Source organism: Numida meleagris, chromosome 1 (genome assembly GCF_002078875.1).
Source record: "Numida meleagris isolate 19003 breed g44 Domestic line chromosome 1, NumMel1.0, whole genome shotgun sequence".
NCBI classification, from domain to species: domain Eukaryota; kingdom Metazoa; phylum Chordata; class Aves; order Galliformes; family Numididae; genus Numida; species Numida meleagris.
In genome coordinates, this window is record NC_034409.1 from 60,967,178 (window position 1) to 60,988,767 (window position 21,590).

The window sequence follows — 21,590 nt, forward strand, 5'->3', positions numbered from 1 at the left end:
GGAGAATACAAGTGTGGACACAACCATTCTGGCTGATGAGGTGAGCTGGCCCAGTTGAAAGTGCCCAGCAAATAACTCATAAAAACTCAATTACTGTTTGCCATTGTTCAAGGGAAGGAAGGAAGACTGGAAAGCAGGGGAGGGAAGCAGGAGAAGAGAAAAAAAATGAGAAGGAAAGAAACAAAGAAGACGAAAGGAAGAAGAAAATTCAAGATATTTTGTTTTCTTTTATTTAAAAAAAATGTTTTCTTGATTTTCCTTGCTGGAGAGGGTTGGCAGGGGGAATGAATTTCTAATGAAAAACAAAGTAACCGTCCCCCCAAAGGGGTAAAAAAAAAGCCCTGGTAATTAGGAGCTTTACAGATGTCTTTCTTCACTTCTATACACAGTATTTTTCCACTGACTGGGAGGAGCAGCAGAGAATGATTACTTGGTAACTTCCCTTGGATTTCAGCTTCAAACACTTTATGTTTTGGCATCTTATCAACAACTATATGAAAACAAATCTCTCCCTCCTTTCCAGTACCACCCCTTCTGATGGTATATATGTACCATGGTGGCTTTTCTTCAGATAGACATCCAACTCTGACCACAGTGTGGGCATCTTCCAGAGGCTGATAAAGACTGCTCAGATGCTTAGGATGTGTGCAGCAATGCCTGAGATGTTTGTGTGAGTTCAGCAAACCATTAGTTGATCACTAACTGTGCCTGCATGCAGGGGAGCTTATAGCAGCAAATAAGGTATTTTCCCCTTCTACCCCAGCTGGGTTGCTTGGGTCACAAGATCACCAGGATCTTTCCCTTGAACTTCCTGCAATTCTGTCAGTCCCATCCAAAGTATCTGGATGAACTTCCCAATCCTGGAAATTCTGTCATTTCTTTCAATAATGACAGCAATTCCTCCTCTGACTTTGTTAAAATATGCTGCCTCCTGACAGGGGTGGGATGCTGCTATCAGATTATACATAAGCAACAGATAAACCAGTTCATATAGTATTTATTTGCAGTAACATAGCTCCACATCTGTGTTCAAAACTGCAGGGTGATTTGTTTCTATCTAGGATTGCTGCAGTGTTATCAGACTGTCTTAGGAAAAGGAGTGGCCACACCTCCACCACTTCCCTGGCAAGACACTACCTTACACCTTAAAGGCATGGCAACAGGAGCCAAGGGGTTGAACATCCTACCAAGGTTCACACAAGAAGCCCTTGTTAACCGAATCTAGATGGCACGATACAGCCCAGCTACTGAACTTGTGTTGATTGGAGGAGACAAATTTCCTCCTCAAAACCAGTGCCACCATTCTGATGGTAGTTGCCACCAAAACCAGTCCCTCTGTGCGCGGCCCTCCTTTGGGGCTGATGGAGAGCAAGCACTCATGGACACCTGGGGCTGGTGGCTTCACCAGCTGACCAGGCTGAGCCACCATCACATTGCCACGTGCCTTGGCCTCGCAACATTGGCAACCAGGAGCTATTGCTCTGGCTGCAGGTAGGGACCTGCTGCAGAGGGCGGCTCACCCCGCCAAACTGTGAGTAGTACTGCTAGCTAGGAGGGGAAAAATACCAGAATGTTTACCGTGGGGCAGGGCTGCAAGAGTCTGGGTTTTAAGCTCTTCCCAAGACCATTGCAGCAACACAACACTTAGCTCCTTAATAAATAAAATAAAATAAATGGTGCCTTCTGTGGTGCTGCAGTCCTTCATAGTGAAGAAGAATGAGGCTTGCCAGCTGTCTCTACCTTCTACAGCAAATCATCTCCGATTAAATGAAAATATCCCAGAGAGGTACAAATTCTGATGTTTGACTTTCAGCGTTCATTTCACCAACGGTTTTTAGATTTTAAAGGAAAGGAAAGTTAATGGGGAAAAAATTCCCCTATGCTAATTCACCAGTTAAACTCACAGAAGACTGCAAAAGATAAGGTTCCCATAGCAATTGGAAAAGGTACTGCACTGCACAGATGAGACCTGATTTCCCCACTTTCTTTCAGCGCTGGCAGTTTATCTCCACACAGCATGGGGATGCGCAATTACTTGGAAGGAGGAACAAGAGGAAGGAGCCTGTGGCACCTGCGATTCTCTTTAATGGTAATTCTCCTGCGTGCTGTGATATGGCACTATTGCAAGGCAGACCCAAAGCCAGTGTGCGTTCCCTGGACCATGGTAAATGGTCTGGGGAGATACTGCTGCTGGCTTTTGTGAAATCTCAATAGGCATTCAGGTAGGCTTTGTCACTGAGTGTTCAGGCCTCACGTGTGACATAACAGCCTCTGCAAGTCAGAGCTGTGTGGCTCCAAACGTCGCATCCCCATGATGTCCCTCCCGGCCATCGCACTGCAATCACAACCACCCTGGCAACAGGGAACGTTTAATTTGACACAGTCTGCTGCCAATGAAGTCATCTTAGCTATTAATTATCCCTTTATCTCTTCTGAGCTTATGATTATTGTACTCGATTGTGCCTGCTATGTCCCCTGAGCAGTTACTGGCAGCAGAGCCGAGGCAGCACAGTCCTTCTCCCACTCTTGCCCCAAAGCTACTCTGCAGCACAGAAACAGGCCCATCAACTCCTTCATTAATTCCTCCATAAAATGCCCCAGCAGTGCAGTTAAATTTGTGGGCGTGAAGTCCCCAGGGTCCCATTTCTCTTTGCTGTGCTGCAGCTCATTTTTAACCAACCTGCTCTGGGACTTGGCCTGCACTCCATGATTTCGCTGAGAGAATCACCAAAGATTCAGCTGTTTCACTCTTGGATATATGTTCACTGGCCAGTGTGGGTCTGACTAGGAGCACACCCCCGGGATAGTTAGCCCTCACCCCCTTTCCACTCAGAGTCTGCTGTGAGATCCAGTGTCAATAACTGTGTTCGTACCTAGTGCCCTGTCACTCTTCCGGTTCAGAGACAGCTGAAGCCATCACTACTAACTCTGCTGCCTCCTTTCATCACTGACTGTGAAACCTTACTGGATCCTTCTCCCTTGGATGTAGGTGACCTAGAAATACGCTTCCCTTTGTCATCTTCATGCTTCTTATGTACTTCTGAACCACCTCACTTATTTCCTGTGCTAGCACCCCATCATTTGTGTCTTTGCATCCCTAGCTTTGCTCCTGCACAACTTTATTCTCTGCTCTCTCTCACCACTGTGGTTTCTTTTCCTCCTCCCAACACATCTGATGTTTGTGTGTGTGTGTGTGTGTGTGTGTGTGTGTGTGGTGGGGGAGGGTTAGCTCTTTTTTTTGTTACTATATTTCCTTTTTGCATTTCTTTCCATCTCCATCAGTGTCAGTTCTGAGGACCCCTCTGGCAGCTGGCTGGAGTCAGAGGTGTCCCATGTGAAGGACAGAAGGGAAGAGTCCAGGAAAAGAAACCACTTCAGGAAGGAGAGAGCGAATCAACCCAGAGTACGAAGGCAATATCACCAGTGCCTTAGAAATGGGTTTCCCTCTCTGTGATGCTGAGCACCTCCTGGATGGGAGAGGACTGATCCTTGTGCTTCAGTTCGGACAGAGCCACCACATGCTTCCTGGGCTGGGGCAGATCCTCTGCTGGGGAAATCAGCTGTGTGAGCCGCTGCGGAGAGTAAGTCTTTGTTAATTAAGCTGATAAACAAACCGGCACCCAATAGTGATCTGCAACCATTGCTGGGGGCAAAGGCATCTGTAGAGCTGATGCTCACAGCTCCACACTCGTCTCCTGCGGGACGGCTGTGGGAGGGAGCGAAGGAGGGCAGGCTCACTTCAGCTGCTCACAGAGACAATTATGCCATCCCTAGACTCAGATCTGTCCTGTGGAATGACAACCTGACATACACGTCTCCCCACAGCCATATTTCTGGGTGGAAGGATGCTAGAGATTCACCCTACAGACACTTTCTGTGGCCATAGAAAAAACAGGGTAAAGTCCAATTACTCTTTTCTTTATGCCAAGTAGCCGTGCTTCCTGTTAAGCCTGATGGGGGCTGCGCAGCCTCCCACATAGCCTGACTATTGGGAAGCAATGGGCACCTTCTATTCTGGCGGGAGGCAGGCTGGCAGGTGACACCTCCCTTGGTGACATTCTCGGTCCCTTGCCAGAGTGACACAGGGCCAGAGGGCTCCTGCCCACAGCTCTCCTCTGGTGTGCCATGTCCCGGCTTGGTCACAGCTGCTTGTTCCTTCATGAGCTGTTTGGGCCATGGCACGCTCCTCCCTTACACAGCATACCACAGCAGAGCAGACAACTCATCCATGACTTGTTTGATTAATTTCAGTGCTTCTGCTCACTGTGAAATGCCTGCCAGGATGCAGAATTTCACTCATTTATTCAAAAGCATTTGCCCCATGATTTGTGAAACCAGCCTTGGCCTGAAGCTTCTCTGTGAGCAACTCACTGCAGGTTTTCAGTGCTTGGGACTTGAGCTGTCTTAATCAGACACATTAAGCAACAACATTTGTGTTTCTTGATCAGTCAAGTAGAGCAAGAGGAATCGGTTTGTTGCACCAAATGATCATAATTGCCAATTAAGAGCTCGCTTTCAGTGAACGGCTTGCAATATTCAGTTAAAAGGCACTGTACCTGGAAGCAGCTGTGTCAGGAAATTAATTCATTACATTTATGGGGTGTGACTGGAAAAATTGAACAGGTATATTTTGAGAAAACTTGTTTACAAAACAGAAGCAAATATTCCAGGAGATTTCATGTGGTTGGCTTTGATTCTCCCCTGAATCAGCCCAGGCTTGGCAGCTGGCTCCTTCTTACATGCCACAAGCACCAGTTTGGAAATTTCTTCATAATAATATAACTGAGAGGTCCTTGGAAATTACAGATAATATAATCTAAACCAGAGCAAATAGAAAACCCTACACTCTGAAATTGGCTGAAGCAATTCCTTGGATGTGCTGTAAAATAAGCATTAGCACCACTTACAGCAGCATTCTGGTCCAAGGACTCAAAGAACTTTGCAACAAGTGAGGCATCTTGCCTGTTCAGCAAGCAGAACATTTAGGCAATTGCTACACAGACAGCCTCAAGTCCTCATACAAGCATGTGAAGCCTCTGAGCTGTCAGGAGTCAGATGCAGTGTCAGCCACCCAGACCCTCTTCAAACTGGCCAGGCGATAGGAAAGGTGCAGGGCAGCTAAATGGCCTGGAGCACAAGATAGGGCTAGGAAAGATAGGATTCCAGATCTGAACTTGGAGCAAACCATATCACAGCAACTTGCCACAAGATTCACTTATAGCGTCTTGCACTGGGAAGGATACATTTCCAAACTGAAATAGCTGTGGAAGTTGAAAGGTTGAGGTGCCTTTCCTTAAATCTGTGTTCAATGGTGAAAAGAAATTACAATTTATCTTCCACTAGGCTATTTTATCAGGAGGCACAGCAGCCAGCTTCCTCCTGACCTTGTCATCTCTTCACGGCCACCAATAGCAACCAGCATCATGGCCAAAGGCAGCCAAAAGGGAGATATTTAATAGAATTGTATTCCTCTTTCACCTCCCTGCCTGCATGGCTTATGCAGGTTCATCACCACTGTCTCCATCTGGGCATTGCACTTGAAATTCTTCTGAGCCTGAGACAGGCATTAGCCAGCAATGCCACAACTTCCTGGACAGTTGTTCCAGGATGAGGCCAAGGGGCCTACACTTAGAAGAGGACAGGCTTGGCCATGGTAGACCTTTATAGGTCCGTGAGCATCTCCTCATTAATAGCCACATGCAAATTCTTCAAAGAAAATAACAGTCATCACTCAGGACTAAAAAGGGAGCCTGGGTAATGGACATGAAGTAAAGGTAAAACAGATCTTGTTTTTGTATCTGGTTTGTACTGGCACAAGTCAGTAAAGGAAGAGAAGGAAAAGGTGGTATTATGCCATCTTTACTAACACCGCCAGCATGTCAAACCAGTCAGCATGTGGCCTCAGATGGCACACACTGGAGGGTCCTCTGTCATCCAGTGGAGCCAGCGTTAGAGATGTTCTGCCTATATCTGTCTATGCATTGCACTGTGAGTGGTGGCACCATGTCTCCTGGAAAACTCTGGAGAGCTGATGATTAAACTGAAAGCTGTGCTGAGACCCTCTGAGCCCCACATGCTGTCATCAATAGCTGTAGGGGATTCTGTGGAAAAGACACACTTCTCTTTGCCTTCTCAGAGGAAAAATGTGCAGTGTGTATCTTCCCTGGGGCCCCTCCCATAAGCTGTCATGGGTAAGCAGCAGGAATTCACCCAGTGACCATGATCTCAATACCTGCTTCAGGGATCCCTTGGTCCTCAGGAGGATGAAGATGATGTAGAGAGGAATGCAGACCATGGAGGAGAGTGCCATCAGCCAGCCCAGCATGTAGCCCCAGGGTGGGTACACGTAAGAATTGTTGTATTTCAAGGGTGTGTACTTGATTAGGGAGAACAAGAAGACAGCCTGGGGAACACAGAACACAAACATAGCCAGGGCACAGGGAGCAGAGGGAGTCAGGCAGTCCAGCCCTGCATGTGCCAGCTAGGTAGCAATGAGTGTGCTGTTGTGCATGAGCTAGCATGGCCATTGCTCATTGCAGCAAGCCAGAGCTTGACGCATGCTGACTGCACGCGGGGTTATCTCAGCCAAGTCCAGGCTTCTCTGTAGGCTCCCTGTGCGTTCAACCTAAGCAAAACTGGCAGCAGATTTGAGGGTCCAGGAACACAGAGACAGAAATTTAGTCATATTGAGGTCAGAAACTGTTGCTGTCCTTCCCAGAAGCCTTCCAGAAGTACCAGACGTGGATTCATCCACCTTGGGGGTCTCTAGCCACTGAACACTCAAATAATTTGGGCTGAATCAGGCTGGCTTTGAAAATTCCCCCAATATTCAATTCCTAGTGGACTCCAAGGATAGAGGAACAGAATTCTTTTGTGAACTGTAGCTATATATCCTACCTGTGTTCCCACTGATGTCAAAGGAAACAAACCACAAGACCAGACGTGGGAGCAGAATTTGGCATAGAAAACTTGTAAATGTCAGTGGAGTAATACTGGACATGAACTTGAAAGAGGCAGGAATTTGCCTGTAGTAGGTTTTTTGTTGTTATTGTTTTGTTGTTGTTGTTGTTTGTTTTGTTTTTAACACAGTTGTCTGAGAAGTTTTCAAAGGGATTTAATAACATAGAAAGCAAACAGCCATAGAAAGATATTTCTGAGCCATGGGAGGTCACAGGGACAGGGGCTGAAGCAAATTTTTCAGAACAGTGTAACTCTCACCAGCCTTCTACTCAAAAGTAATTTGACCAAACCTCTTCAGACTTTTAGGAGACACATTTTACTTTGACTTGTCAGTAAACAAGTGGCTTTTCAGGCTTAATTAATTTTCCTGGCAAAAGATAAGGCTTTATGAAGGAAACAAGTTGCCACCTCAGCTATGGACAAACTTGTGCTTCTCCATAGCAGCTTGATAAAATGACAGTAGCACCTTGAAGACAAATCAGCCTCTCCTACAGAGAATGTGGGGACCCAGAATAATATGGTATGTTGTCGTAATTGCACATACTTACCAAGCACAGACCCGGGGTGAACACCAGCCAGCATATCTTGATCAAGGGCCATGGCCGATAACCAATCATGTCCTCAATGTTGTCGTAGAAGCGGTTGGCACCTTGGCCACCAGCCAGCACAGAGATAAAGTCAGAGGTGAGGAGGTGAGATCATTGCTGTTTCCTTCAATCACTACTCACATCAGATCCCAATTGTCTTTATCCTCAGTGTTTCCTCCTGGCAAAAAACATGGCTACCCTAATAACAGCACATGACAGGCTTTCCTGGTATCCAAAACGCTCATCTGTGGCTAAATACAGATGGAGACTTTTATTTTTAATCACAACTTTCCAGAAAGCTTGAAATAAAATAAATAACCTGTCCTTCAGACAGCAGCAGCTGTAAGTCAGAGAATGCAACCCCTGGGTTGAGGAATATTTGGTTTATAGGTCAAAAAGGGAAAGCTCTTGCAGGTGGAGCACGTGGAAACATGTGTGCCCAGAGAGATGCAAGAAACAAAAAGAGAAGGGAACACTGAATAAAACCTTCTCTTTATAACCAGATCAACACACCAGACAGTTTAGATCAAGAGTCCGCACTGAACTGAATTTCCCTGGCATTTCCCCTGTCATGAAGAGCCTGCTTTCCACAGAATATTTTACTTTTGGCATAAAACCAAAAGACCTGGCAATCCAAACTCTGCTGGAAAACAAGTCTTCCATCTGCAAGTATTGCTGTTCTGTTCAACATAAGTTAATCTGTAGATGTCTGATCTCTTCCTTCTCTCATTAGCTTCTCTCACTAGATTACATTGCCCATAGTAGTCTGCACCCACCTGAACCCCATGATGCACCAGAGCAGGATATACCTCTAAAGAGCATCATTCCACAGATGAGACCCTATTCATTGGCTCTTCTCGAACCAAAGCATAAACTTGAAATGCATGTAATGATATACAGAGGAGAGAACACAATGCAAGTGGAATTCAGCAGATCTTCTAGTAAGCTCCAGGATGTCTTCAAGGAATAAGATCCTCATGTTGGCCAAGAGGAGATGTAAAATGAAGGAGAATCAAAAAGTCCCTCATAAAATGCTCTAAGATCTTACTAACTACTAGAGATACTAAATCAGATTTCGTTGGGTAAAACAGGGCAATGATATTAGACAAAAAGCTGGAGATAACCTGTCCAGAGAAAGTGTTACTGTATTTGTCTTACTGAAGTTTTATCACGGTGCTTAGCTGACAAAGAATGGCTTTTGCCTTAGGGTTGTTCATCCCACTGCAAACTCATTGCCAGGGATCCTACCTGCAAATGAGCTGAGACCTTGCTTTCTTGCTTCTTGACACCAAAAGGCTGGGCAAAAATTTATCCTAGAGGACTTGCCACACTACCGAGTGCTTAGGGTTTAATGTGTTTTATTGCGTTATGTTTTTCTATTTTAGAACTAAGTCCCAGGATCTTATTTCCTTTATGTGAATTCTACAAAAGCATATTATGCTGTTTTTCTTTTCTGTAATTCTTTGTGTTATTTTCTGTATCCCATGACTAATGTTTGCAGGAAAGCTCCCTTAAAACCAGCTTTTGCAGCATTGAGGAAAGAGGGATGGGGAGGAGCACGTTCTTTGAATACCTCATGGTTCCCATCTTGAGTTGGCAAGTTAACAGGTAGCCTCCAGCAAAAACAAGCTGCAGCGTATCAAGGGACACACAGCCTTGTGTGGGAGCCCAGCCTACATCAGAAAACAGAACCCTAAAACTTCCAAGCTGCAAATCCCATGAGCCTTCAGTTAATGTTTCTGAAAATATATTGGGGATGAAGGGGAGATGATATAAAAATATGATCTGCCACAAAGCCAAAATCTTCCACGGGGTAGAAAAAAAAGGAGAGTGTGATAAATGATATGACTGCAGCATAGCGCAGTCTCTAATACCGTACAGTGTTTCCACAGAAACACACCATGATGTCAGATATACGATGGATAAATTAATTCACTCTGACGGCTGAAGTCAGTTTCATTGCAAATTTTGGATCTCGGATCTACTGAGAGATGTAATGATTAAAGAAACACAAAGATGTCAGGCCAAAAGAAAGACACTACACACACCTATTCTCCATGAAGAAAACAATACAAACCTTACACTGTTAAGTACAGCATGGGTCCACCTGTCCTCATCCCTATTCTCCGCAGTATTCCCATCAGATCCTGTGTTTCCAGGACCACTGTGGCAGTCAGTAGGGTGATGTGGTGAAACACAACAGACGCTGATGTGAACAGCCTCAGAAAGTGTATGAATAGGAGCTTTTACATGTTCTGCATTTCACAGGATATGGAAAAATAATCAAGCTGAAGAAGTCACAGGTTAATCACTCAGCACTGGGTTTTTGTGCAGCTTAGAAGCTGGAGGATGTGTGCAGTCCCCCTTCCTCTGCAGAATATTAGAAGGATTGGATAGATTTCCTGCAGGGAATGGCTTAAAGACCTCCCCAAAGAGACTGTTGTTGGAAAGAACAAGGAGGTTTGCTGCTATAACCAGTATCCCAAGACAAGGGAGTTGATACACAGGCCTAGGGCAGTTGTTCATGCATGCAGGTATCATATACTTTGAAAGCATATATTTTCAAAGATGCTACATTCTTTCCTGAAAAATCATTTTGTTTTACTACATAAATTCATGGGAATGCATTTCATATAAATCCAAGTGGAGATTAGCTTATGTCCTTACTTCTTGTCCAGAAGGACAGCCACTGCTCAAGGAATGGGTTGGGCATCAGTCAGTGGGTGCTGAACAACTGCACTGTACATCACTTGTTTTGTATATTTCTCTATCTATAATTATTATTATCTATTTTCTCTTATTTTTCAGTCTGATTAAACTGCTTTTATCTCAACTTAAAGTTTTACCTTTTTCCGTTTCTCTCCCACATCCCCTGGGCAAGGGACAAGGGTGATCAAACAGCTGCATGGTGCTGAGTTGTCTGCCAGTTTAAACCACAACACAGTGCAGCCTGTTTGAACTGTTAGTGTGGAGCCTATGACAAAACCGTCTCTTCTAAATCTTTTCTCCCAAGCTGCATTTATTTGCATTCATCTGTACTGAATTTCATCCACAGGACGTCAGTATGTGATGACCTTGGTACCACGCCTCAGATCTGAGCTTGTGCCTGCTTTCTTGCTGTCCAAAACCTCAATGCCCAAACCTGTAACAAACTCATGCAAAATGCTGGCAGCAGATTTGCTGGGGCACTGCAGGAACTGTGTACCATTTGGGTACCAGGTGCTTTTAAAGAGCCTCTGCAATCCATAAATAACCACGTGAGGTCAGCTGTAGCAGGTGCATCCAAGAGGATAAAGCAAACCCAGCTAGTGCAGCCTGATGGGCAGGATCCAGCCAGGAGGAACCCGCTGCTGCTGCTGGTAGACACACTGCATGTGAGCAAGAGAGGAAGATTTATACTAGCTCAACACAGATTCACCCTGCAGCCACCCACAGGTGCCTGCTGGCATCAGTTTGCTTTAGCTTTGTAAACAGTTCTAATGGTTTCAGCCCCAGCTCTCATGCAGCGATGGAGGCACACGCTTCCTCCTGCAACAGCTTATCCTAATGTGCATGCTGTGACTGCCTGAAAGACTGGAAAACATCACCCCCATACCATGCTTCTGTGGCATCATGCTGCAACCCCAGTGCACAAGAAGAGTACCTGCTTATTTGAGGGCTGTGTCTCCAAAAATGGAAGGGACACAAGTGGAGGAAGAAACCAAACCACCTCTGTCCCTCCCTGCAGCAAACAGAGTTGGCAGGTGGGATGCCATGATGTCCTTGTACAGGCAGAGAGTGATACGTGAGGAAAGCCTTAGATCTGAGCAAGAGCATCTGCCTGTCAGCAGAGGAAAGTTGCCAAGTGGTGGGCGGCTGGCGTATGTGCTGGGAGAGGGGAAACTCAGAGTGTGTATTTGTGTTAGCAAAAACGCTGTAATTCTTCACAGTGTAAGCAAGTGGCTTGGTCCTGCCAATTCTGAGGCTGGGAAAAAAGCAGTAGTTGGCACTATACACATCTTTTCCACTAAGATGGCCCATCTCAGCCTACTAACTGCTTTTCAGCCCAGAATTAGACCCATGGAATGGCTACTTGCCATGAGGAGCAGAGCAGAAGGAGGGAGGAACTGACAAACTGTAATGTAAATTTAATGTAGCTCAGGGTGGTGATAGTGAAGCCCTGTCATGCATGGATGGAAATCTTCTCCTTAGAAATCTCACAGGGAATGTGCAGAAGTTGACTAAATTCAAATCTGGCCAAGGTCTGGCACTGTAAGCTCTCAGATGAGTTTATCTCCCAGGATATCTCTCTACAATAAATCTCTCCTACAGACATGCATTTCTTGCATCCCTGGAAGGTTAAACACAAGCAGCAGGACCTGCTCCCATTTCAGTAAGAGAGAAGTCCTTCCAGACTAGAAATGGGTTCAACTTATTTGAGTGTTTGGAGAACCTGTGAACACCTTTATCTGCAACTGCACTACAGCTATGGCAAGCTCTATAAAACCACACATACCGAAGAAAGCAAATTGGGACTGACTGTTCACCCATCTCTTCTGAAGTAAGACCTGGGGCACAAAATGGAACTGGAAGGTGGCAGGTTCAAAACAAGCATAAGACTGTGAATCCTCATACAACAACGGACCAAGCTGTGGAACTCCTTGCTGTAGGGTTTTTTGGATGATAAATGCTTATATGAGCCAACTAGAAAAAATACAGAAGATAAATAAATAGAAAGATTTTACTTGTGGCTCTGGAAATCTTTGAGTTACAAGTTTTTAGAAGCTGGAAGAACATTCCCAGAAAATATCATTGCCAACTTACCCCCTATGCTCCTCCCTAAGCATCTACTGCTAGCCATCAAAAAAAGATATGAAAGATGCTCATGCCTGCAGTATTTTCCTTAGGTTGAGATGGGCACACTGTCTGGTGCAGCAAGGAGCCAGCAGGTGCTGTTTTGGGGAATGCTTCACATTTGATCTAATCTGGCATTTATATCACTTTGTGCTATCCTTGCAGATGCTGGACTCCCATATCAAGAAACATGTAGATGTGGCACTGAGGGACATGGGTTAGTGGGCATGCTGGTGATGGGATGATGGTTGGACTAGATGGTCTTAGAGGTCTTTTCCAACCTTAATGATTCTATGATTCTATTATGCCAAGGACAGGAAGCCACTGCTCCATAACACACAAAACTAACCCCTTCTCCTGGAAACCACCAGCCTCAATATGTACTTCAGCAAGGTGGGCTGCAGCCTGTTGGACTCAGGCACTGCTCAGCAGGGCAGAGACCTTCCATGGGATACCACAGGATACTCTGCTTACTGCACACCAACAAGTAGCTGGTTTTCTTCTAGTAGTTCACTGAGCTCAGCCTAATCCTACTCCTGCAAGGTTTAGTTACAGTCCTCCCTGGGAGCCAAAGCAGTCCCACCCATTTCTTCTGGGACTGCCGTCACACCCCGTGAAAGATATAAAGCATGCATCATCACAGAAGTGGCTCACAGCAAGTCTGTATCCCAGCACTTTGTGTGAAACAAATTGGCAGGATTAAACCAAAGGCACAGGGTACAGACTGAAAGAGAGTCTAAAGAACAGCAGTCACTCCTCTGTAGCTAGTTTTCTAACCCATAGGAGAAATGTAAAGAGCAGCAGGGTAACACAAGATGAGGAAGCTTCAAAGATGGAAGAGTCATTTCTACCCTAAATGTGGAGCAGTTAAAAAATGTTGTGAGGAAACACAGTGTAAACCAGGCAAGAAAGAGGGTAATTATAGCATTCCTTTGCTTCTTAAGGGAGTGGTGGATCTTTTCCATCCACCTCCACTTTCCCACCCCCAGCCCTTGCCTTGAGAAGCAGCAGCACAGATTTTTGTCCTCCACTTACCGTAAACCCATCCTACACTGATGACTTCAAAAATGGCCAGGAAGAGCAGGCACGTGCCACTAGCAGCATAGTAATCAAAGAGCTGGAAGATGTACATCCCACCCTGTAACAGAGGTAGAGAAGAGTCATGGCAGGTTTCTATGTCCACAGGAGCACAAACCATTTTGTCATTGGTTTGGATTTGTTTATTAATCACCTAGCATGTTTCCAGCATTACTTCAAAACACTATTGCAGTGAAAGTCTCTGCATCTAAGAAATTGGGATCCTGATTGTCAGGGTATTCAGATGATACCTTATTTTGGCTGCATCCATCTTTACATATTTCTCAAGGTCCATACCCCATGATGACAGGTGCGTCGCTTCCTGCTGCCCCTACCTCTGGGTTGAGCCCTGTCTACTTGCCATCAGCCAGCTCTACAACTCAGTCTTCCCTCATATTTTCATATGTTGTTCCAAAGAGAAAGCCATGCCAACAGAAGACAAGGAGACGCTTTCCAAGGGTGCTGAAGGACTCTAGCCACTGACAGAGCAGCGGAATCCCTTCATCCCAACACATATGAGGCGATGTCCTGCAATGATGAGTGTAGATGCCTCCACACGAGGGGCATACCAAATCCATGGAATCTCTGAGCTCAGTTTCCCACAGTCAAAGCTCTCTTGATCACATGCACAGCATCGCATCAACACAACTCTGCTGCTTCTGTTCCAGAGACGACAGGCTCTCCCTTGGCTCATGCAGGGTGATGGTGCACTCATTACCACATCCTTCCCTCCTGCCACCCTGCTCCTCATGCAAAGCAGCCAGCAAATGATCGCTGCCCTTAGAACAGCTTCTGTATATACAGCTCAGCTTCTTTGAGCAATGTGGTATTTGCATAAGGCAGCCTTATCAAGCTGCAGGGCTGTCTCTGTGGCTTCATAGCAGGTGCAGGAGCATCACACAATCAGCAGCACTGGCTGAGAGACACCAGCTAATGCATTGGAAATGAAGGATAAATAAAAGAATCAAAGACAAGCCTGCTGCCTCTAAGTGCTCCTCCAGAGCAGTCTCACAGGGTTTCTGGTGCTTGGTTGTAGCCCAGCTCCACCTCTCTTACCTCAGTGACCAGCAGTAAGCCCAGCAGGTAGCATATCACCGCAATGGCCAGGATCAGCAGCTCCCGACGTCCCTTCTTTCGAAACACTCCCGGGAACATGTCAATAAGAGCTGTCACCATGCTTTCCACACAGACAAACTGCAGGAGAAGACAGGTCACAAAGCCCAGTGTCTCCCCTTCCCCAAGAACATGCTCACTGTCCTTTTTTTCCTCAAGACTTGGAGACTTTTCCCAAGATAGCTAGGCCAGCGTGAAGCAGAACAATCAGCAAGGTGAGGCAAGAGGGGACCTTGATTCAGGGAACAATGAGAAATGGAGGTTCAAAGGTTTAGGTGCTACAAAGTAGAGCCTGAACAGAGTGCCCTGCCTGGCACCCAGGTCAGGACATCCCTTCTCCCCTTGAGCCAGCATACCAAGATTTCACACCGCTCTGCTGGGTTTTCCTCCTGGAGTACTGGAGGGTAAGAGGTGGATGCAACACCATTCTCCTTGCAGTTGGAGATGTGCTGGGACACCCTCACATACATGTGAGGATAAAATGCCAAACAGAGATGCCACCACATGTACCTACTGGTCTCTCTTCAGCCCTGGCTGTGAGTTCCTACAGTATGAAAGGGCTGTGGACAGTGTGGAGAATGTATTTGGGGCACCAGCAAAGCATATAACCACCTAATCCTTTCCCACGGGCATGAGGAGGTACTAAGAGTGGCAACAGGCACCTGGGAGCTGGACAAGGAGGGTTAGCTTGCTATACCTGGCTGTCTAGTCCCAAGAAGATCAGCATGAGGAAGAAGAGGCAGGACCAAAGCTGAGACACGGGCATCATTGTTACTGCTGTCGGGTATGCTATGAAAGCCAGGCCAGGACCTGCCAACAGACAGCAGCATGACCACATCAGGCAGCACTAGTCCTGCAGACCTCACTGCAGACACTGCAGTGACAGAGGATGTAGATGACATCTGAGGCTTCACTTCAGAAACCAACCCCCAAACCTCCGCAGGCTGAAAGTCTGCTGGAAATACCTACCTGATTCAGCCACTTCTGCAATGGGTACGCCCTGCTCTCGAGCCATGAAGCCCAGCACAGAGAAAATGGCAAAGCCAGCAACAAAGCTGGTGGCACTGTTCAGGAAGCAGAGCATAATGCAGTCCCTGCGGGAGGAGATGAGAGAGCATGCTGTTTCCCTCTGCACGGAGGGCCCACTTAGGATCACTTCTGCACTCAGCTTCCCCAGACGGACAGCAAGCACTGAGGAGTGTCAGAACTGCTCTTCAGCTCCCTCCAATGTCACTATCAATTGCTATGGAGCAGTGCAGATATGCAGTGCATTTGGGCTGGAGAGCTATCTAGAGCCATGCTAACGGTGCAGGGCACATAAGATACTAGAGGAAGGTGTCAGCACACTGCTCCATTGATGACAGATACATTGTGGGGTGCCGTGGGAAAGTATTAATTGCCTGGCCAGCAGCCACAGCAGCACCTCTTTGAGAAGGGCAGAAGAGATGACTGATGTCTCCAGAGCACCGTTAAATTTTCCCATCCGTGCTGGAGCAAGAGTGGAAGGAATAACAGAGCCCCAACTCCACAGAACTCTGAGGCATGTGTCAGAAATGGTCTTGATGGCTTTACTGAGCTTCGTGTCAGGCCATGGAGAAAATGGAGCTGTAATTCAAGGGCAAGGAAGAGGCCAGATAGACTTGATTAATATCCTCGATAGGATCAAAATGCTACTGGCAATACATTACCCTGCTGTTAGTAAAGAACTAGAGACAGCGGGCCCAGCCATCATCATCTTTGTACCACCTCCCCTGCCTAGCAAGTGACATCAGAGCTAGCCATGCAGCCCCTGCTCACTCACCCCATCAAAACATCCTGTGGTATCACCACAGTGGCTGAGCACACTCCACATCCATTCCTCCTCCTCCAGTCCCTCCAGTTTACAAGCTGACTCATGCAGGAGAGGACTGCTAAAACACTTCTCTGGAGCTCCTGCATTGCCCTAACCAATCTCCATCCCCGTGCTGAGTCCATCCCAAACTAGGAGCACCTCCTTATTCAAAATAGCATTGCCCAAAGGTCTCTCTTCATCAGGCACAGCCCTGTGCTCTTTCTCTCTGAGCAAATTTCCAAAAGGATGCAAGGATCCTCTTACCTGTAACAGTTGTTGGTGTATTTGTTGTAGCTGCCCAGAGCTGTCAGGCACCCCTGGCATATGGCATACGAGAAGAGAATCTGTGTGCCTGCATCCATCCAGACCTGGAACAGAGAAGGTCAGTGGTCTCCAGACTTGGTGACAAAATAAACAAGTGGCTGTGCCCTGCATGGCAAACTCTTCTCCATCAGAGATGAACAAACTGCATGGGATAGGGGGACACAATGGATGCGGAAACTGGAATACATCTCTGGGAAACTGAACTATCAGATGATATCTCTAGGAGGAGGCTTCTGTGGGGACTGTGTTTGCGCATCAGAGTGACACAAGGGCACTGGCTAATGCTGAGTGGGCTTCTTCCCCTCTGTTCCATCCCTCTTCTCCAAGAAGGGTCCCTTGCTCTCTCAAAGCACTGCAGGGTGAACTCCAGCACTGCTCCCACGCCCTGTCAGAGATTCAGGGTAACAGGCAGGAGGGAACACAGCCCTCTTTCCGTCTGTCTGTACACTCCCCCTCATTCTCTTTTTCCTCTAAGCAGCAGTAAACATCCAGGCAGCTGCAATTTGGCAGCCTGCATACAATCCTAGCACGGCCACTGCTGCTCAGATCCACAGGAGTGTGTGGCATGGGTACACACACACAGCCAGCTTTGCACCCAAGCTTTGCACTCTCTAAAGTCAATAGCAGGATTCCTCACTCCTGCTATGCTGCCTTGCTGCAGCCTGGAAAGACCACATCAGCTTTGTTTAGGCTTTAAAAGATTGGGAGGTTTTCAGTGAATAAGCTCTGGCCATGAATAAAACACACCCAGCCCCCATTGCCCCCCCGTTATTTATTTTGATATTAAAATGCCATTTATGTTCGGCTGGCTCTTGTGTTCGGTGCACCACAGATTTTGTACTGACAACACATAATTGCATCTGAAAGCCATTTGGGGGAAGACAGCGTGTTTGGCAGCTGGTTTGGGAGCAGTTGGGGCTGCGGCCATCTGGGAAGATGTGGGAGGTAAGCTGAGGCTGTGAGCTAAGCATATTGCTTGGCTGCCTCCACAAAAAGATTTAGCAGCAGAATAATTAGCAGCAATGTCATTTAAATGCCCTCCTTGGGGCTGAGGAGCTGCATTAGCACCTTAGAGGGATGGCACGTGCAGTCTGCATGCATTGCTGAGCCCACCTGGGAGGGAAAGCAACCTGCTGAGATGGAAAGGTGTTGGGGTCTTGGGACAGGGGTCCTGAGTGCTGCCCACCTGGCTGGGGGAAGAGACCTGACTGCATGCTGGGGTGTGCCCTGCTGGCACGTGGTCGGTCCCAGGCAAACAAAGCTCTAAGTGGGCCTAAAGAAGTGGAAAGTGGTAGATTACTTCCCCCCCACCTTTCCTTAATTATTTGCATTTAAGACCCAGATAAACCATCTGCTGAGTGCTGAATATTTCATGCGCTCCTCTGATTTTGCTGAGCCCATGAGTAGCAATGACCTAATATGCCCATATGCTGCAGATGCGAGCAGAGAAGCTGCATTACGTGGGGACCAGGCCGAGCTCACCCTGTAAGGAGGTCTCCCAGGTCTGAAGGCCTCCCCTCAGAGCAGGCAGCCAGACCCTCACCTGCCCCACTCACCTGCGGGTCTGCCAGCCTGGAGACATCTGGCTTCAGGTAGAAGACGATCCCCTCAGTGGCACCCGGCAGTGTGACACCCCGCACCAGCAGGATGACCAGCATGACATATGGGAAGGTGGCGGTGAAGTACACGACCTGCAGGGAAATCAGAGAGGGTAGGCGGCGGGTGCAGGCATCACTTTGTCCCATCTGCAGCCCCCACCCAGCAAACGTCCCTGCACTCTGTCGCTGGCCATGGCCGCTGCTGCTAACGTGGATGTGGGATGGGGAACGGATTAATCAAGGTTACATCTCAGCAGCGATTTTCTTAATCTATGCTCTGTTTCTCACCCAAGGCTGTGCCACTGCTTGCTCTTGCTATTTTTTCTTTCCAGTCATCGTCATTTCCCTGCTCTCAAGCTGTTCTCTTCATCTTTCTAGAGCTGCAAAAGAAACCTATGACTCTTCCTGTCACTGAGTTTTAATGAGGAGTTATTAAAATTGTCCCATTCCCAGCAAGGGGTTTCCATATTAAGCAGCAACTTTTGCTGCCCAATTTGAGACACTGCATTTCCAGGGGTGCTCATGTGGCTCCTTCATCCCTCCAGTGTCTCTGTGTTCATGGGTAAAAAATGGGGACAGCAGGAGCCTAGAAGTCCATCAAGAAAACATATACCATTGTTTCTGTAAAGCCTTCTTTTCACATCTCCCTGTATGCTATGTAAACAAACAGTACGGTAGAATTAATCATCCCTAATCTATTGCCCAATATAACTTTTTGTTGTTGTTGTTTGCAAAATATCCATGAGCAATCTGCAACTTCTTAACATTTATTCACTACTACAATTTATCCAAGTAAAATTAAAGCTTGTTTACTGTATGGCTTCAAAGTGAGGGGTCAAAAAGGAAGTTGTTGCTGCCTAGTGATAATTGGTCAAATCAGTCACAGTATGCAGCACTTCTGCTGCTCCCTGACTGAAAGAGAATAGGAGCGTTTTTGGCACAAGCATGAAAATCTACCTTCAGAAATCACTTCAGGGGAACATCTGTACAAATCAACTGATTGCTACAGGAAAGGAAATATTGAGAGAGTGCAAGAGTGGGAAAAATGAATAAAAGAAAAAGGCTTTCAATGAAAATGAGTCTTAGTGGGGTTATTTGAAATTATTTTCCTGAGGTTACCATTGTTTCTTTATGTTTAGACTCCTTGGATGACAGAAGCATAAGCACAAGAGTCTGGAAGGGTTATCTGATCAGTGCAGACCCTCAGACAAGCACAGCATTTGTTTACTCTGCAATGGGTAAACAAAATTATGTACATACCCAGAGTTTCTGGGACCTCCCTTCTGCCTGTCCTAATGTGCAGTCAGGGTTCAAAAAGAAAGGAGCTGAGTTTTGTGACAGTGTTCCTGTAAATCTCAATATGACTACCTGCAAAGAGGACTACTGGCCTGTCTGGCTTGTGGAGTGGGACAAAAAACCACCCTGCGCTACTCATACACTTAACTAGGAAAAAGTAGGTCCTGTATCCTAAACCTTGTGATAGGAAAAATCTTCTGTGGTCTCAGGAAAACCATGAGAGCTACGGCCTGCACTCACTGAACTCTCACTTTCTGGGTTGACTTTGCGAAACCCAACTCGATCCCAGATCAAGTGAATTTCTTCAGCTGCACCTGGGCAGCACTGGGCAAAGGAAAGGCTTGGTGGAAAGAGGGCTGAGAGCTGAAGGATGCCTCAAACAACTCAATTGCACTTCCATGCAAATCAAACAGCTGTTCAGACCCAGACTCACAAGATCAGAATGATAACTCTTGTGAAGGTGGCACTGTGTTACCAAACCAGCTTACATGGAGGATCAGACTGACAATTTAAAATGCCTTCTCCCCCTAAATGTGGAATCTTGCTCTCTCTCCTTGAGAAGTGATGAATGACAGGCTAGCACCAGCAAGAGGCTCTGGTGAGCAGAGCAAGCTCTTGTCCTGTTCTGTTAAAATGGTGGCACACTGAAATGTGGTTTTAAGGTTGGAAGTGGGATTTGACACTGAAACAAAGGTGTGCCTCTCTACAGGGAACATCTGCCAAAATTAGGGATACTGATTCGGAAGAAGAAGGCTGTTGCAAAAACTGGCTCCCCTTTTTGTTGTTGGACACCCCCTGGATGCCCTTATGTTGATAACTTACCCATCCCATCACAGCCCCAGGGAGAAAGGAGGCCCTGACCACGTCAAGGCTATAGCAGAGTCTCTGACACCCACCCCAAGGCACACCACGTTCATCCATTGCAGAAGGATATCCAGTTCACCTGATCTATGGAAACAACTTCAGAAGCAATGGCTCCAGCCTCAGTAGCAAAATGCACAAAATGACCTGCTGAGCCAAAAACCATAGAGCCAGAGAGAGTACAAAAGGGAGCCCAAAGGAAAGCACAAAGACATCTCTCTCACTCCAAGCATTTTGCAGGATAAAGAAGCAGGAGAAATTAGCAATCTATTCACTGAGATAGTTGCTTAAGTGTTTAATTATTGCTAGGGATAGAAAGCTCGATACTGAAGAGGATCTAGCTAAAAACATAAACAAGTCACACTGGGACAACACACTGATGAGTGGATGGTTCCCATAGGCACTTGTGGAGTATCCATCAGCCATTGTGGGTGTCTGCAAGGACAAAGTTGACCTATGATTTCGATCAGTTCCCAGCTCTTCCACTGTTTTTCCCTCCCCGTTCAACTGATTTTTTTGTTCTTCCTCTTACAAAATCATAGAATCATTGAATTAGCTAGGTTCGAAAAGACCTGCAAGATCATCCAGTCCAACCATCCACCTACCTCCAATAACCCCACTAAACCATGTCTCTCAACACAACGTCTAAACATTTCTTGAACACCTCCAGGGACGGTGACTCCACCACCTCCCTGGGCAGCCCATTCCAGCGCCTGACCACTCTTTCAGAAAAGCAGTATTTCCTAGTGTCCAGCCTGAATCTCCCCCGGTGCAACTTGAGGCCATTCCCCCTCGTCCTGTCACTAGTTACAAGAGAGAAGAGGCCAACCCCCAGCTCACTACAACCTCCCTTCAGGTAGTTATAGAGAGCGATAAGGTCTCCCCTGAGCCTCCTCTTCTCCAGACTGAACAATCCCAGCTCCCTCAGCTGCTCCTCATAAGGCCTGTGCTCCAGATCCCTCACCAGCTTCATTCCCCTGCTCTGAACACGCTCCAGGGCCTCAATGTCTTTTTTGCAGTGAGGGGCCCAAAACTGGACACAGTACTCAAGGTGCGGCCTCACCAGTGCTGAGTACAGAGGGAAAATACAAGCAATTATGGGTCAAATAC

General features: G+C 46.7%; 1 protein-coding gene across 4 annotated transcripts in view; it reads right to left on the reverse strand.

The window, feature by feature from the left end:
* The window catches only part of SLC6A12 (solute carrier family 6 member 12), a 37,973-nt gene continuing 16,590 nt past the window's right edge, over positions 208-21,590 (reverse strand). For 3 of the 4 annotated variants that reach the window (XM_021389442.1, XM_021389434.1, XM_021389430.1), the window contains 9 exons: positions 18,282-18,416; positions 16,666-16,769; positions 15,540-15,664; positions 15,268-15,380; positions 14,514-14,651; positions 13,416-13,518; positions 7,509-7,609; positions 6,233-6,403; positions 208-3,572 (listed from right to left, as the gene is read on the reverse strand). In XM_021389442.1, the coding sequence (XP_021245117.1) occupies positions 3,429-3,572; positions 6,233-6,403; positions 7,509-7,609; positions 13,416-13,518; positions 14,514-14,651; positions 15,268-15,380; positions 15,540-15,664; positions 16,666-16,769; positions 18,282-18,416 (1,134 nt within the window). In that variant the 3' untranslated portion in view covers positions 208-3,428. Of the gene's footprint in view, positions 3,573-6,232; positions 6,404-7,508; positions 7,726-13,415; positions 13,519-14,513; positions 14,652-15,267; positions 15,381-15,539; positions 15,665-16,665; positions 16,770-18,281; positions 18,417-21,590 lie in introns of those variants that run through there. The other variant, XM_021389448.1, reaches the window with a different exon arrangement.